This window comes from Hemitrygon akajei, chromosome 19, assembly GCF_048418815.1.
Source record: "Hemitrygon akajei chromosome 19, sHemAka1.3, whole genome shotgun sequence".
NCBI lineage: Eukaryota > Metazoa > Chordata > Chondrichthyes > Myliobatiformes > Dasyatidae > Hemitrygon > Hemitrygon akajei.
In genome coordinates this window covers 55,260,194-55,276,574 of record NC_133142.1, presented here as the reverse complement: position 1 = coordinate 55,276,574, position 16,381 = coordinate 55,260,194, and the positions used below count along the sequence as shown (strand labels likewise).

Genomic DNA, 16,381 nt, shown 5'->3' with positions numbered 1-16,381 from the left:
GAGCTGGGGGTGACTTTGGGGTTCTAATATTTAACTGTGGTTCATTCTTTGGGGCACTCCTCTGTTTTCATGGATGGTTGCACAGAAAAAGCATTTCAGGATGTATATTGTATACACTTCTCTGACCTTAAATGTACCTTTGAAATTATGCCCCCTCATATTAACTATTTCCACCCTGGTTAAAAGTCTCTGGCTATTCACTTGATCATATCATCTTATATACCTCTATCAAGTCACTTCTCGTTCTTCACTCTAGAGAGAAAAGTTTAGCTCACTCAACTTATCCTCCTAATCCAGACAACCTCCTGGTAAATCTCTTCTGCATCCTCTCTAAAGCATACACATTCTTCCTATAATGAGGTGACCAGAACTGAACACAATATTCCAAATGTGGCCCAACCAACCAGGATTTTATAGAACTGCTTTGCAGCTCTTCAAACGCAGAGAATATTTGTAGTGGCAAGGCTGATACATGTTGATGCTCAGAGGAAGCTGAGTGTACACAGATCACTTAAAGTTAACATGTAATTATGAAATCATCCAGCATCTGCAGAAATTTCTTGTAATTATGAAGGTAATTGTGTGTTGGCTTTATCACAGTAAGATTTATGTACAATATCTAATTATGTAAGGCTCTGGTGGTTACACCTGGAACAGTGTGTACAGCTTGGATCGGTGTCCCCAAGGAGCAGTATACTTGGAACAAGAGACTGCAGCGAACATTCACCTGGTTGACTCCTGGAATAGAAGATCTGTTGTTTGAAGAGAGATGACGTAGATGAGGCCTGCACTATTTGAAAGACTGTAAGGGGTGCACTTCCATTTTTTAACTTCTTATAGGGCTTGACAGGATAGAGGAAGGGATGACGTTTCCTTTGGCTGGGCAGGTCAGAGCCTTGGTTACAGTCTCAACACATCCACCATTCAGGAATTAGGACAAAGCAACAACTAATCTGCTGGAGGAACTCAGAATCTGTGCGGGGATAAGTAATTGCCAAGGTGTCAGTTGAAAACCTTGCACCAGGACATCAGGGACGAAATGAGAAAAAGCATCTACTTGATTTCTTTTTCCAACTTCAGATGAAAAGGTTTTCTGTCTGAAACATTAATAGCTTCTGGCCATGAGTTATCTTCAATAAGAGCCATAAAACATACACTTGGTATCTACTAAAGTGACCACAGTGTATCTTTGTGGTCTTCTGATGTTGTTGCCCATCCACTTTAAGGTTTGACATGTTGTGCATTCAAAGCTGCTCATCTCCACACCACTATTGTGTGGTTATTTGAGTTACCATTGTTTTCTTGTCAGCTTGAACCAGTCTGGCCATTCTCCTCTGACCTCCCTCATTAACAAGGCATTTTTGCCAACAGAACTGCTGCTCACTGGATTTTTTTTGGGGTTTTTTTGCACCATTCTCTGTAAATTCTAGAGACTATTGTATATGAAAATCCCAGGAGATCAGCAGTTTCTGAGATACTCAAACCACCCCATCTGGCACCAACAATCATTCTACAGTCAAAGTAACTCAGCTCACATTTCTTCACCATTTTGATGTTTGGTCTGAAAAACAAACCTCTTGACCATGCCTGCATGCTTTTATGCAATGAGTTTCTGTCACGTGATTGGCTGATTCGATATTTGCATTAATGAGCAGGTGTACCTAATAAAGTAGCCACTGAGTGCATATCTAAATCAGGGTTCCCAACCTGGGCCCAAGGTCCCCTTGTTTTATGGTACTGGTCCATGCCATAAGAAAGGTTGGGAACCCCTAATCTATATGGCCTCATATTGCTGCCTCAAGCATAAATTTAATCACCTGTCTTTGAAAGTTAATGGCATTGTCTGCCATTTCAGTAACTGACCTTGCTTTGTTCCCTTCGTTGAGCTCCAGGATTGCACCCTTGCATTTAGGACCCTTTATATATTGATTCACAAAACTTTCCTGGATGCACTTCATAAATTCTACACAGCTAGGCTGTTAACACTCTAGGTGCCCAGTCAGTACCAGGGAAATTCAAATCTCACTACTATAACCATATTACACTCACAACTAAGAGGAATTTCTCTGCACACCTGCTGGGAGAATGTCTAAACTACAGCCCAACTTCGTTTCAAGTTCTACTCAGATGTCTCCTCTGGATGATCCCCCAAGAATGTCATCTCTTAGTATAGCTATTATGTCCTCCTTTTTAAAAAAAAGCTGCATCCCATCCTCCCTTACCCGCACTGCCAAAATGTCCATAGCATCTTCACCTAGAATATTGAGCTATCAGTCTTGCCCTCTCTCAGCCATGATTCTGTTATGGCTGGAACATTCTCGTGCTCAGGGCTGATCCACAGCCTCACTTGCCAAACCTTGTGCATCTTCTGGTTCTTCTGCCCTAGAGAAATCTCTCTTTCCCTCTCTCACCCACCCCATCAGCATGAGTGAGATGGAGAGCTCCTGATGACATTGACAAGGGTTGGGATGTTATGTTGAAGTTGTATGAGACATTGGTAAGGCCTAATTTTTACATTGTAAATACATGCTGGTGTTTTATGTATTTATACACATTTTATTCCATATCTGTACTTTTTTATATAATTCTTTATAATTGCTAAATGCTGTTTTTGGTTGCAACAACAAACCACAGCAATTTCCTAATGCATGTAAACGTTTATGATGAATAAAGTTAATCCTTGATTTGGAGTATGGTGTGCAATTCTGGTCACATTTCAACAGGAAAATTATCATTGAGATTGAAAGAGTGCAGAGAAAATTGATGTTGTTGGGACTTGAGGACCTGACTTATGACGAAAGGTTGAATAGGTCAGGACTTTATTCCCTGGAGCATTGGAGAATGAAGGGAGATTTGATAAAGGCATTCAAAATTATGAGGGGTATATAGTAGACAGGATAATAAATCAAGCAGACATTTTCCACTGCAATTGGGAGAGACTAGAACTAGAGGTCACAGTTTAAGGTTGAAAGGTGAAATATTTAAAGGGAACTTCTTCACTCAGAGGGTGGTGAGAGTGTGGAACGAGCTGCCAGCAGAAGTGGTGGATGTGGGTTCAATTTCAACATTTAATGGAAATTTAGATAAATACATGGATGGGAGGGGTATTTTGGTGTTAGTCAATGTGACTAGGTAGAATAACAGTTCAACATGGAGTAGATGGGCTGAAAGGCCTGTTTGTGTACTGTAGTGTTCAATGACTCTGTGAGGGTCTCTTCACTCCTTGATCTGCTGGTCAAGGACAGGTGGGTGAAGGGGTGGTTGTGATGATTGGTGGTGTAGTGTGGAATCTGGGAGCATGTGAAGGACAGAGCAAGTCTAGAGATGAGGGGGAAATAGCAAACGACCTGCTGGAGGAACTCTGGGTTGAGCAGCAGGTGGGTGGAAAGGAATTGTCTTTTGTATTTCTCTGGAGATGAGGGTGATGTACCGAGTGGTGGGCAGGGCACAGGTAACAGGGGCAAAAACACGAATTGCACACGGACAGTACCAGACGTCGAGATGTAACCCGGGTTTGTCCCACAGCCGGTGGAACATCAGGAACCGGAAGCAAATGTCCTTAGCCGCAGGGTGGTGAAGCTAAACTCCGAAGCTGAAATGGACACCAAGACTTCACATAATTCTGGCCTGAGTTCGGGAATCAGAGTGAAGTGCTGGAGGACAAGCCAATAGCTCTGCAATGCCAAAGCCAGTCACACGCTTGTGGGATCATGCTGTCCACAAACCGGCAGCTGCTTGTAGTCCATTGCAATTGCATGTAAGCAAAATACAATGATTGCCTGAGATCACTGAAAATGCTTCAGTTACTCAGGAGTAGAGTAACCTCATGCTAATTGTTCCTTCGTAGGAATTTATTCACAATGCTAAAGAACGTAGGTGATTTTCTTCTGTATATACTTGCAGGGTGTTTGCAACCCTTGTACACTAAAAGATGAACTCTCAATCTATCCCGGTAATGGCCCTTATACCTTATTTGTCAACCTGCATTCGTTTTTCTCTGTAACTGTAGTACTACATTCTGCAGCCTCTTACGTTTTGCTACCTCAGTGTACTTGTGTTTGGGATGATTTATCAGGATGCTACATAAACAAAAGCTTTTCACTGTCCCAGTATATGTGACGATGATAAACCAGTTCCAACACTTTGCTGTTCATTCATCACTTCCCCCGTCCAAATACTCTTCAGGTCCGAAACAGTTAAATGCTTACTGGTCTCACCTTTGAATCCCAGAGTAGGGATGTGGGGGGGGGGGGGGGGGAGAGGAGAGAGGAGAGAGGGAGAGAGAGGGAGGGAGAGGGAGAGGGAGAGGGAGAGGGAGAGGGAGAGGGAGAGGGAGGGAGGGAGAGGGAGAGGGAGAGGGAGAGGGAGAGGGAGAGGGAGAGGGAGAGGGAGAGGGAGAGGGAGAGAGGGAGGGAGGGAGAGGGAGAGAGAGAGAGAGAGAGAGATGTTGTTCTTTCCTCCCCCACTTGTCCCACAACCGACAGCTTGTTCTGGGCTACTGTTGGCAGCCTGAACAATGATCTAGGTCACGTGCCTCACACACAAATCCAGGCCCTCTGGGACTTCAGCCACTGGAACTGATCTCCTTCAGCAGTTGCCTTCTAAATATGTGGGAGTACTCACCCTCCCCCACCCCAAGCACATGCACAGACTGCACCACAGGTAGGGCCGAGTCTATGTGCCAGGGACTGCTCTGCGCCGGCTCTATCCCCCTAGAACTCCATTCTGCTTTACTCAATCCTCCCAGCACAGAGCACAAAACCTTACTTCCAAGATTCACTCTATGTTCAGACAAGGATATTTTCAAATCACTCAGGACTGACGTGTTGCAACTCGTTGTCCTTGATTTTACCACTGTGGTTTAAAAAAATGCATGCTGGATTCACTGCAGAAGCAACTTGGACCGTTGCTATGGAGACAGAATATGTGCAAGTGTTGTATAAAATGGAGGAGCAACAATTCCTTCAACTTCTCTGCAAATGCTCATATACTTATTATCTTTTACTTAATATTTCAGCAATGTGGCACTATCTGACAGGCCCAGAACAAGAAACAGGATTCGGCAGGGCATCAATTTAAAATCATGATAAGCATTAAGCACCCAGTTTAAAATGGCATCTCTCCCAGAATGCACTGTCGTAAAGGCAAAACATAAAATGGCAACTCTCCAAATAGGCAGAACTGAATCGTGACTCTCAGTAGGGGGAATCTACTCTCAGTAGGGAGAAAAAAATCCTATATATATTTTACAAATCTGCTAAAGGAACACAGCAATGGCCGTAGAGAACCATTGACTGCTCCCACAGCACTGATAACGTAATGCAAGGAGACAGTTGGTGGTTACATTGTTCAGTAAGGTGAAAAATCATTTTGCTTGACCAAGGGACAATGCAGGGATAATCCTGCCAGGGACTCTGCCCCAGCAGATGATTTTAGTTATCTATTAATCATTTCAAAGACGAAATTGAACTTTCCCATTGAGGGAAAATACTGTACACAAAATGTTAATGGATAAACTATCTGATGAAAGAAAGACAGAAATTATAAATTCTTACTCCTGACATGCACAACAGCTTCTGAGGAATAGCACAGTCAATTGGGTTTTAATGAACATATTACATCTTCAAGGCAGTTAATACTAGTGTTTAGGTTTGCAGGAAGATTTCAGCAGGATCAGACTGGGTTTCTTGGAAAGGTTCAAGGCAAAAAGGGCCAGGGAGGGTGAAAGGACAGGAATGTGTGTAGCTCAATGATGGGATAGTGCAAGTGCCACTCTGAACTTGGAGGACTCACTGACCCATTTTAATCTTGTTCCTAGCGTTTCTGAATTTTGTAATATTTTTTCAATTATTGCCCTTGTTTATAAAGAATTATTACAAAATGCATTAATATAGGAAATCCATTAGCTTATTCAGCTCTTGAAAGTTGTTCTTACAATCAATGAGCTGATCTGCATTTTAATTCTATCTAGGCAACTATTCTCCCTGTCTGAACCAAATATTTAAAAAAATCAGTTGTTTTATGACTGGATCATTTCAAACCGTCTGCAGTTCCTCACAGGAGCTCTCAATTTCCCTCCTTTGCCAAAATGGTCTTGTTGATTTGTTTCTCTTTGTTCTGTATTCACACCCCAGCACAAATTATTGCACTGTTTTTACCCCATCTAAACGTGTCCATGTCCACAGTGTTAACATTATTACAGCGCCAGTGAGCTGGGTTAATTTCTGCTGCTGCTTGTGAGGACTTTGTACGTTCTCCCTGTGATCATGTTGGTTTCCTCTGGGTGCTCCAGTTCCCTCCCACATTCTAGCGACATACGGGTCATCAGAATCAGAATCAGGCTTATTATCCCCGGCATGTGACGTGAAATTTGTTAACTGAGCAGCAGCAGATCAATGCAATACATAATCTAGCAGAGAGAAAAAATTAAAATAAAACATAATAAACAAGTAAATCAATTACGTGTATTGAATAGATTTTTAAAAATATGCAAAAAACAGAAATACTGTATATTGAAAAGTGAAGTAGTGCTCACGGGTTCAATGTCCATTTAGGAATCGGATGGCAGAGGGGAAGGGGGGATAAGAGAAAAAAAGTTACTGGAAGGAGTAATCAATATCCATGCCATCAGATTAGAGGCTACCTAGACGGAACATGAGGTGTTGCTCATCCATGCTGAGAATGGCCTCATCATGGCAGAAGAGGAGTCCATGTACCAACATGTTGGAATGGTAATGGAGATAGCAATGAAAAAGGTTGGCCATTGGGAAATTCCACTTTTGGTGGATGGAGCAGACATGCTAAAAAAAAGGCCCCCCCAGTTTATGTTGGATCTCACCAGTGTGGAGGAGGCCACATTGGGAGCACTAGATACATTAGATGACCCCAACAGATTTGCAGGTGAAGTGTTACCTCATCTGGAAGGACTGTTTGGGGCCCGAAAGGAGGAAAGGGAGCAGGTGAAATGCTAGGAGGAAGATTAGTGGGGAAGGATGAATAGGCAAGGAATTCATGGAGAAAGCAATTATGCAGAAAATGGGGGTGGGAGAGGGGAGGTAAAGATGTGTTCAGTGGTAGGGTCCCATTGCAGATGGCAGAAGTTGCAGAGAATAATTGGGTGACCACTTCTGCTACTGTAGCCCACCCACGTCAAGTTTTGATGTGTTGTGTTCAGATGCTCTTTTGCACACCACTGTTGCAATGCGTGGTTAAGTTACTGTTGCCTTCCTTCTGATGTTTGGTCTGAACAACTAAACCTCCAGACCATGTCTGCATGCTTTTAAGCATCAAATTGCTGCCACATGATTGGCTAATATTTGCATTAATAAGGTGTACCTAATAAAGTGGCTACTGGCTGTATATGAAACAAAATAGACAATAAAGATGCGAGAAATGTTTGCCGATTCTGTGGTTACAACTTAGGGAACAATGAAGTCACAGGGAGAGAGATCCACAGTAATCTAGAATTATGCGGGGGGGGGGGGGGTATTAAGGGTTATGGGATAAGTGCACAAAGATAGTGCCGATCAGCCACGATCTTACTGAATGGTGCAGCAGGAAGCAGGGCTGAATGCCTTGCTCCCATTTTAATTTATTAAACCATATGGACAACAGGAGAGGTGTTGGATGTGCTAAGTGTGATGTCAAAGGTATCAGAAGTGTTAAGCCAGAGCAGAGCCTGGGTACTTGCCTCCAGCCCAGTGGGACCCAAGATCCTGGGTTGGGACTGAATTGGCTATGGTTGGGTGAAGTTTTTAACTTTACATCAAAGCTGCACTGCTCAGTTCCTAAATTCCACTCTCTTGTTATAACTGTCCAGGCGCCAGGCTTACAAATGCTTTCTGCCTTTTCCAGTCTAATAACATCTTTCCTAGGATCAAGGACCAACTTCATTTACCACATACGTTTACACGCATTAGGAATTTGCTGTAGTGTGTTTGTCAGTGTGCAATGCATCATGCAGCAAAAATAGAATTATAGCTAGAGGTTAAAGTATTGATATGGCATGAATTGTGCATAAATACCAGCATGTATTTACAATGTAAACAGCATTATAAACAGTAGTTTCAAGTGTTTACACTGCAGTGACAGTGGTCATAGACTGAGTGGAGTGTCGCAGGCTAACTAGAACAGTTGATCAGAACTGATGAAGGGTCTTGGCCCGAAACGTCAACTGTACTTTTTTCCATGGATGCTGCCTGGCCTGCTGAGTTCCTCCAGCATTTTGTGCGTGTGTTGCATTCTTATTAACGTTAGTTCTGTAAACTCAGACCCACTAACTTATTGAGTGACAGAGTAACATGAAGGCAATATTGGATCTTAAGCCAATATTTCATTCTCCATCACTAAATTATTATCCATCTCACTGTTTGCACAATTTTTCCACGTCCAAACCATCAAGAGTTCAATGGCTACAAAGAACTTTGGGATACCTCGAGGTCAGAAGATAAATTGTGTGGACACAAATCTGCTCTCTAATAAAGCAAACACGAAAGCTAATAACAGAAACAAAGATTTTATAATTCTTAATCTTTATTTTGTTTCATTTTCAGTAATAAAAATATTTCAGCTGAATTCTGTACAAGGCCTAATCTTTTTACAGTTTGTGCTTTGTATCACACGTTTGTAAATTACAGGAAAATGCACAAAAATATTGATGCACCTCTTAGGTAAATGCATGAAATAAGACCTGGTTCTTGTTTGTTTTTTTTCCTGCTAATGAGCTTTCAATGTTTTGCTTCATATATTTTCCCCTCCCCACCCCAAGAGACAGTCTACCGTGACATGTGCACTGCCACTAACAGCCCACGTCAGGGCTAAGTGGAGACCCTGTCCTGCTCAAGTAGATTGGGAAAAAAAGGAAATTAGATTGTTTCTTTTGAAACAAAGACATCACTTGCCTTGCTACTGCTGCAAGCAACCAGTATTTGTATTCCAGCACCACTTTGTGGCAGAACCTTGTTCTACAATCATTGGGTCAAAAGCCCAAAGCTGTAGCAAGGAGGGAGAATTAATTCCATCTACCCAGTATCATTCTCATGGTGTATCACACTCCTCACTCCTGCAAACCCACAGACAATGACAGTGCATTAATGAGATTTGACCCACTCTACTTCTGCTACTGTTCACAGCAGCATGGGTATAACAAGGCTGGTTCAACTCAGGGTATGAGCTTCTCATTCAAAAATTACATTTGTGACCTCATCTACTCTGGTCTTGAGGCTATTTTTTGGGCAATTGCTTACCCCGGAGAGAGTTTTAGGTTGGTGAAATGGATGACAACACTTGGGGAAAAGGAATTTCTTTTCTCCTCCGGGGAAAAGGAATTTCTTTTCCCCTCCACCAAGAATTCAATACTCAGCATCAATACTGCTCAGTTAGTATACAATACAGAATAAATACTGAGAAGCAATATCCTGCATTAGATAGTAAACATCCTTCTGTAATCTCCCAATACGCTCAGGCTGGGATAGTATGGGTTTGGTATATTAAAAACATTGCATACTCTTCTCTCTAGCCACAGAGCTTGGCCCTTGAAGGCCAGACATACCAGTTCAAGAAGCCCTTTCTTTTTCATTTACTGGCTTATTGCATTTGAATATCACCCTATAGGCTTGTTAAAGGTTACTGGGGTATTTAGATTCTGTGAAAGTGAATGTGATTTAAATACATTAAAATTACGTAATCAGTCCAAGGCTCTTTGGAACAATGTACGCAGATACCTCTCCAGCTGCATTGGTAAGACATTTCTTTCATTAACCATCCAATGGGCACTGAGCAGAATTACTGAACCTTGCTGCATCACAGAAAAAAGGCAACTCATGAAAAAATTTCCCATGCGATTCGAAAGTTTCTTATGCTGGCCACCACTGACAGAAGTTAAAAGCTGAGTGTTATCCACCCAAATCTCATTTCTGTCAATGATACACAACTTCTTCCATTATTCAAGGGACAAATGCTAAAACATTTTATCCAGACACTTGCTCAAGTACATTAATACTTGGAGACGAATATCAAAGGACAAGTTTGAAGAGGAAGTAATACTCTACACCACTCCAAGATACTTGTATATAATGCTGCTGCTACACCAATCAAGACATCAGTAGATTATAATTATTCTGCTTGGAAAAGTTAAGAGTAAGGCCTCTTTTTGGGTCTACTTCAGTTGAACAAATAAAGGGAAACCTCAAAAAGGGATTGGAGGGAGATGTAGAGGAAAGGAATCTAAAATTTACCATCTTTCAGTTGCGATCAGGGGCTTGGTTGCTCAGTTGCTATAACTGACCAGCATCTCTCCCGAAGGCAGCCAGTTGGGGGGGAGGGGGGAACACTTGAAGAAAAGGAGATGTGCATCAAAGAGCAATCAGGGCAGACAACAGAGACATCTTTGAACCAAATGCACTAAAATTCTGATTAAAGTATAATCTGAGTCAAGTACAAACCATCACCTGTAAACAATGAATGATTTGTTCACTCAGATATACACTAAGGTGGGTCATCATCCACAGGAACACTGCCCAAGCACTGACTAACCTGGTCTATTTGAGTACTACAAGGTATCTTTCACCTCAGGTGATGAAAATACTTACTTTACCAGTGATAGAAATGCAGGTCCTGCCACTGGAGAATTAGCTGGTACTGTTAGAAAAGAAAACGATGACAAACTAGGAAATAGTAGATGATGAAAGAAAGTAATTACTGAAGCATTAAAGGAGTTCCTTCCGTGCTTGGAAGGAATTATCATCTTCACCAGAACAGCCAAGTTAAATGCACTGAGAGTGGGACACATAATATCTCTCACTTTGCAGACTGGTTGCAGATAGAGGGAGTTCCCATCACTGTGCTAGAGGAGTAAAGGATCCCCATCACTGTGGTGCTGGTGTCACTGGCTAGTTGTGATGTTTATCTGTTGTCATTCCACAGGTCAGTATTTTTCCTTAACTTTGCAAGGCAATACAATCAGTGGACTTAACGATGAACAAGGAGCAAACAGAATTTGTGAATGTGTCTATGCTTGTCTGCATATATGTTTGCATGTACATACCTGGGAACAGTGTGCATACATGGCATCACACATTGTACCATGCACTTTATTTGTGCATACTCTCAAAGGCATTTTAAAAAAAAGTCCAGTTAACACCCATTCACAACTGTCAGGAGAATTGTGCTCTGCACTCAGAATTCAGTAGTCATTCTGAAATCCCAAGCAGAAAGCTGCATGCTTTGTGTCCAATAATGCAATCCATGAAACCCAATCAGCCTTTACTCAGTTGTGATGAGGCAGCTCATTTTCTTTTTCTCCTCTCTTCTGGCTCTGTTGAAAGAAGTTTTGGCTGGTGCTGGATCGACGGTAAAGACAAGTTAAAACAAAAAGAAATCCACGATGTGTACCTTGATTGTCAATGCAGGTCGGATGTGGAGGAGATGTGCCAGATACAAGGGAAACACAGGGCCACAACTGCTATTCACATTAGTCACTTGGAATTTCAATTAAAACTGATCACTTATTGGCATATCTGTTCATCTTGTGTCTCAAGATCCTGACGAATTTACCAACACTTATTACACCCAAGACACCATGGCAACGAAAGCACAAACTATTTTCTGTAACACTGATTGAGAGTGCCCTTAATGTTAAAAGACGAGCATTAGCAGGATGCAGTGAGCTCGGTTTCAAAGCTTTACTCTCTGACATTACAAATGGAAAATTACAGCCCAATTCTTCAATATGACCATCCTCAATATATGGCTCTTTTCATTTATATATATTTATATTTACACACTCTCTCACACACACACACACACAATGTCCCCTAGAAAATCCATGAAAAAAAAAGTTCTCTGCTTTAAATGCACTGTGTCTCCGTATCCTGAAGCTGTGATGGCCACACCATGCACAACTTCTCTACCTCTGAGGCACGATTCTTCCACAGCTCACAGCCTGCAGGAGCTGAAGACTCTCTTCAGATTCACACAATTCGACGGGAAAGGTACCACTACTTTGATAATTAGTTTTGTTCCAGCTCTGTTTCCCTCTCTGCGTGCGAATATTTCAGGACTGAACTCATGGACCCTGAAAAAAACGTTCATTACTCTTGCTTTGCTTTCCCTAGGGAGGGATGAGCCTTGCACCTGGCACCTCAACTCTTGTTGGGTCCACCAATTCACGTGGAACATTCATTCATTTAGGGACAGGATGACATCATCTTCCAGGTCAGAGTTATCCGTGCTATCTGCTGGATTAAGGAAAAGGAACCATTAGTTACCACTACGACAGGGACAAATGATCCAAATATGTGGAATGTCACCGGGTGCTAGCTACTTTGCACTGGACTCCCTTCTCCTCACCCCCTGAAGCCACATCACTCAATACCAACCATGCTAATGCACCAAAGAGCACAACCCCTGCTGGTAAAAGGGTTTAGGAAAGCTTGTGCAGAGGTGCTCACCATGTTGCCATGGCATTACTCATCTCAACATCAGTTACGAGTCAGAACTTGAGTGCTTAACTTGACAGGGTTAGCATAAGACCCTAGCTGACTCTGGATGTCAGCATCAACAGAGCATTGTTGACCAGCTGCCATTTGGATAAATTAAACTGGCACTGTCCACCTTTTTGGATGGATCCCATGGCACTGTTTCAAAGATCTCCTCAATCAGTAGTTTTACAAAATGCTGTTCCTATTGTCCACGAAGCCTGGCAGGATCGAAAACATACTGGCCATACTGAGTAAGTGACCACACTCTGAAATCATTCTGTGTCTGTGGAGAGCTTTGGGATGCCTTGCTGCTCATGAGTGATTAATACTCTCCATTAATATTAACATCAGCTTGCATTCTCTTATGTCCATTGTCAAGGAGAAGGGAAGGTGCTAAAGACCGCGGCGGGTAGGGGGTGAGTGCCGGGTGGACGAACAAAACCTATGAGCTTCATTTGTCTATGAACAGCATTGCAGAGTCTACACATTTAGAAAGTTTGTGAACCCTTTGCAATTACTGGTTTTCTGCATTAATTACTCATAAAATGTGGTCTGATCTTCATCCAAGTCACAATAAAAGACAAACACAATCTGCCTAAACTAATAGCACACAAACAATTGTACTTTTCATGTCTTTATTGAACATATTGTTTAACCATTCACAGTCCAGGCTGGGAAAAGTACGTGAAGTACGTGAAAAGTACCAGTATTTAATAACTGGTAGACTCTCCTTTAGCAGAAATAACGTCCACCTAACATTTTCTGTAGTTGCTGATCAGACAAGCACAATGGCGAGGAGGAATTTTAAACCATTCCTCCATACAAAGCTCATCAATACTTCTGGGAAACCTTGCATGAACAGTCCTCTACAAGTTACACTACAGTAGTGGTCGCCAACCCGTCGATCACGATTGACTAGTTGATCTTTGAGACTTTCCCAGTAGATCCCGAAAAAAAAAAGAAAAAAAAATACACAAATACTGTTGAGAGATTGTTTCCGGGTTGTGGGGTTTTAGTTCCATTCTTTCTGCCCAGTGTTCCCCCGCCACGCACTACAGTGTAATTTAGTGTCCCCAACCACCAAACTGCGACCCCAACCGCGAGGAAACAATATGAGTCAGCTGCACCTTCCCTCATTTTCTGTCACGCTCACTGCTGAACTTGAATACACACAAGGTCATTACCCAAGTGCGTCAGGGATCACTGGTTGGCCTCAGGTAACTGGCCAGCGGGAAGTGCCGTTGTGCCGTTGCTACTAGCCTGGAGCGTGGACAGATGGGCACAGCCTCTAAACCTGTTTAGCACACCGAATGCTTGTGGGAACCCAGTGCTAAAATATTCACAGACCTCATTCGGGCTCAGGGTATCATTAGCAGCAGAGCAGCTACCTCGCTGTGATCTACTGAAACCAACTTTTGTCGGTCGATAGATCCTACAAGAGGGGGCGGGAGCCCTGTTGCACTCCTTGCTCGGTTGGTCACTCTCTGGACTGCGACCGCCAAGGCCCTGGTACAGGACAGCCGCACCTGGCCAAGGCGTCTGGCGGCGGGCGGGTGGGAGGCTGTCTAACGAGGCAATGAAGCCCTCAAAACTGCTTCGGTACCTTGAGTCCAAGCACCCTGCATATAAAGACAAACCCGCTGAGTTTTTTTCCAGCAGAAAAAATGTGAGCAAGCGGGACAGCAGCTGTGAGCCACGTCAACTAAATTGCGGAACAGACTGCACGTAAGGAACCTGCTTCGAGTATTGCTGTATTTCCGTCACGTTTAACACCCCCCCCACCCCCCCCATCGGCCAGCCCTCAAGAATATTGTCAATATTAAACCGGTCCGTGGTGCAAAAAAAAAGGGTGACCCTGGGAGTTCATATATTATTTCTACTTCCGGGTTGCGAGGTTTTACTTCCGGTCTTTTCTGCCCTGGTGCACATGCGTGTAACTAATTGATTTGGAGTTGATCTTGCCTTTCATGAAGGCTGAGGTAGGGGATCTTGGGCTTAAAAAGGTTGGTGACCACTACACTACAGCATCTCAATTGGATTAAAGTCAGGACTTTGACTTGGCCATTCCACACAAAAAAATGTTCTTTTTCAATCATTCTGTTGTTGATTTTTTCTTGTCTTTTGGATCATTGTCCTGTTGCATCATCCAACTTCTATTAAGCTTCAGGCAATGGATGACTTCCCTGACATTCTCCTGTAAAATGTCTTGATACAATTTTGAATGCATTGTTCCCTCAATGATTGTAAGCTGTCCAGGCCCTGAGGCAGCAAAGCAGCCACAAACCATGATGCTCCTTCCAACTTGCTTCACAATTGGAATGAGGTTTTGGTGTTGATGTGCAGTGCCCCTTTTCCTCCAAACATAGTACTTTCTGCCAAAAAGTTCAACTTGCGTCTCATCTGTTCACAGAACATTGTCCCAGAAGTGCTGTGGAACATCCAGCTGGTCTTTTGCAAACTTGAGACATGCAGCAATATATATTTTTTTTGGAGAGCAATGGTTTCCTCCAGGGTGTCCTTCCATGAATACCATTCATGCTCAGTGTTTTTCTTATAGTGGACACATCAGAGACTTTAGCAAGTTCTAGAGACTTCTGCGGGTTTTTTGCTGTTACCCTTGGGTTCTCTTTCACCTCCATCAGCATTGTACGTTGTGCTCTTGGTGTGATCTTTGCACACTCCCAGGGAGAGTAGCAACAGTACTGAGTTTCCTCCATTTGTAGACAATTTCTCTTTCTGGAGACTGATGAACACTCAGGTCTTTAGAAATGCTTTTGTAGCCTTTTACAGCTTTATGAATCTCTACAATTCTTCTTCTAAGGGCCTCTGAAAGTTGTTTTGATCAAGGCATGGAGCACATAACAGGTCTTTCTTGAGAAGAGCAGGTTCTGTCAGTAACCTGACTTTGTGGGTCTTTTTTATAGGGCAGGGCACCTCTACAACCCACACCTCCAATCTCATCTCATTGATTGGAACACCTGACTCTAAATAGCTTTTGTAGAAGGCATTACCCCAGAGGTTCACATACTTTTTTAAAACCTAGACTGTGATTGTTTAAATGGTGTATTCAGTATTGATGAGAGCTAGTACAATTGTTTGCGTGTTATTAATTTAGGCTGATTGTGTTTATCTACAATTGTGAGTTAGATGAAGATCAGACCACATTTTATGAGTAATTAATGCAAAAAACCAGGTAATTGCAGAGTTCACAAACTTTTTCTTGCAATTGTACGTCAACAAGTGAAAAAACACTTACAATCTTCAAGAATGTCCTCCCACTCATCATCCTCGTCCTCCTCCCCAGCATCGTCTTCGCCATTACCCAGCAGAGCTTCTAGCTCCTCCTCGTCAGACGGCGTGAAGTCCTGCTCACCATCCTCAGCCGCATTTGCCTCGCTCCCATTGTTTTCATCCTCGCCCTCCAGCAATGGGTCAGTATCCAAGTCGTCCAGATCATCTTCGGAGTCATCGTCATCATCGTCGTCATCATCATCGTCCTCCTCCTCCTCCTCTTCCTCCTGCGACAGTAACAATATCACTAACTTTGTTCATTATCTGGTTATTCCTTCCTTCAAAATGTGTAAAACTAAAAAAAAGTTTCAGAAACAGGAGGAGGCCCAGTGAACATGTTCCATCTTCAATTACCTGATCTGTATCTCGTCTATTTACTAAACTCCTACCATTACTTCACATCCCTTAACAGCCCTAAAAGAGAAAAAAAAATCCACTAACCTCATTAATCTGGCTTCACTTTTTTGATGGAAGAATTCCAAATTATAAAGCCCTGGAGAGCGTTGCAGAACAGAGAGCGAGGCACACAGATACATCGCTCTATCTAGGTAGACAGAGTGGCAGAGGTGGCTTTTGTCACACTTGTCTTCATTACTTAGGGCACTGAGAAC

At 42.7% G+C, this 16,381-nt stretch overlaps 1 protein-coding gene across 4 annotated transcripts in view; it reads right to left on the bottom strand.

Annotated features, from left to right (window-relative positions):
* Nucleotides 1-8,514: 8,514 nt before the first annotated feature.
* The window catches only part of LOC140741940 (DDB1- and CUL4-associated factor 1-like), an 83,042-nt gene continuing 75,175 nt past the window's right edge, over nt 8,515-16,381 (bottom strand). For 3 of the 4 annotated variants that reach the window (XM_073072530.1, XM_073072532.1, XM_073072533.1), the window contains exons 23-24: nt 15,736-15,997; nt 8,515-12,236 (exon numbers count right to left, since the gene is read on the bottom strand). In XM_073072530.1, coding sequence (XP_072928631.1) covers nt 12,178-12,236; nt 15,736-15,997 — 321 coding nt within the window. In that variant the 3' untranslated portion in view covers nt 8,515-12,177. The remainder of the gene's footprint in view (nt 12,237-15,735; nt 15,998-16,381) is intronic. The other variant, XM_073072531.1, reaches the window with a different exon arrangement.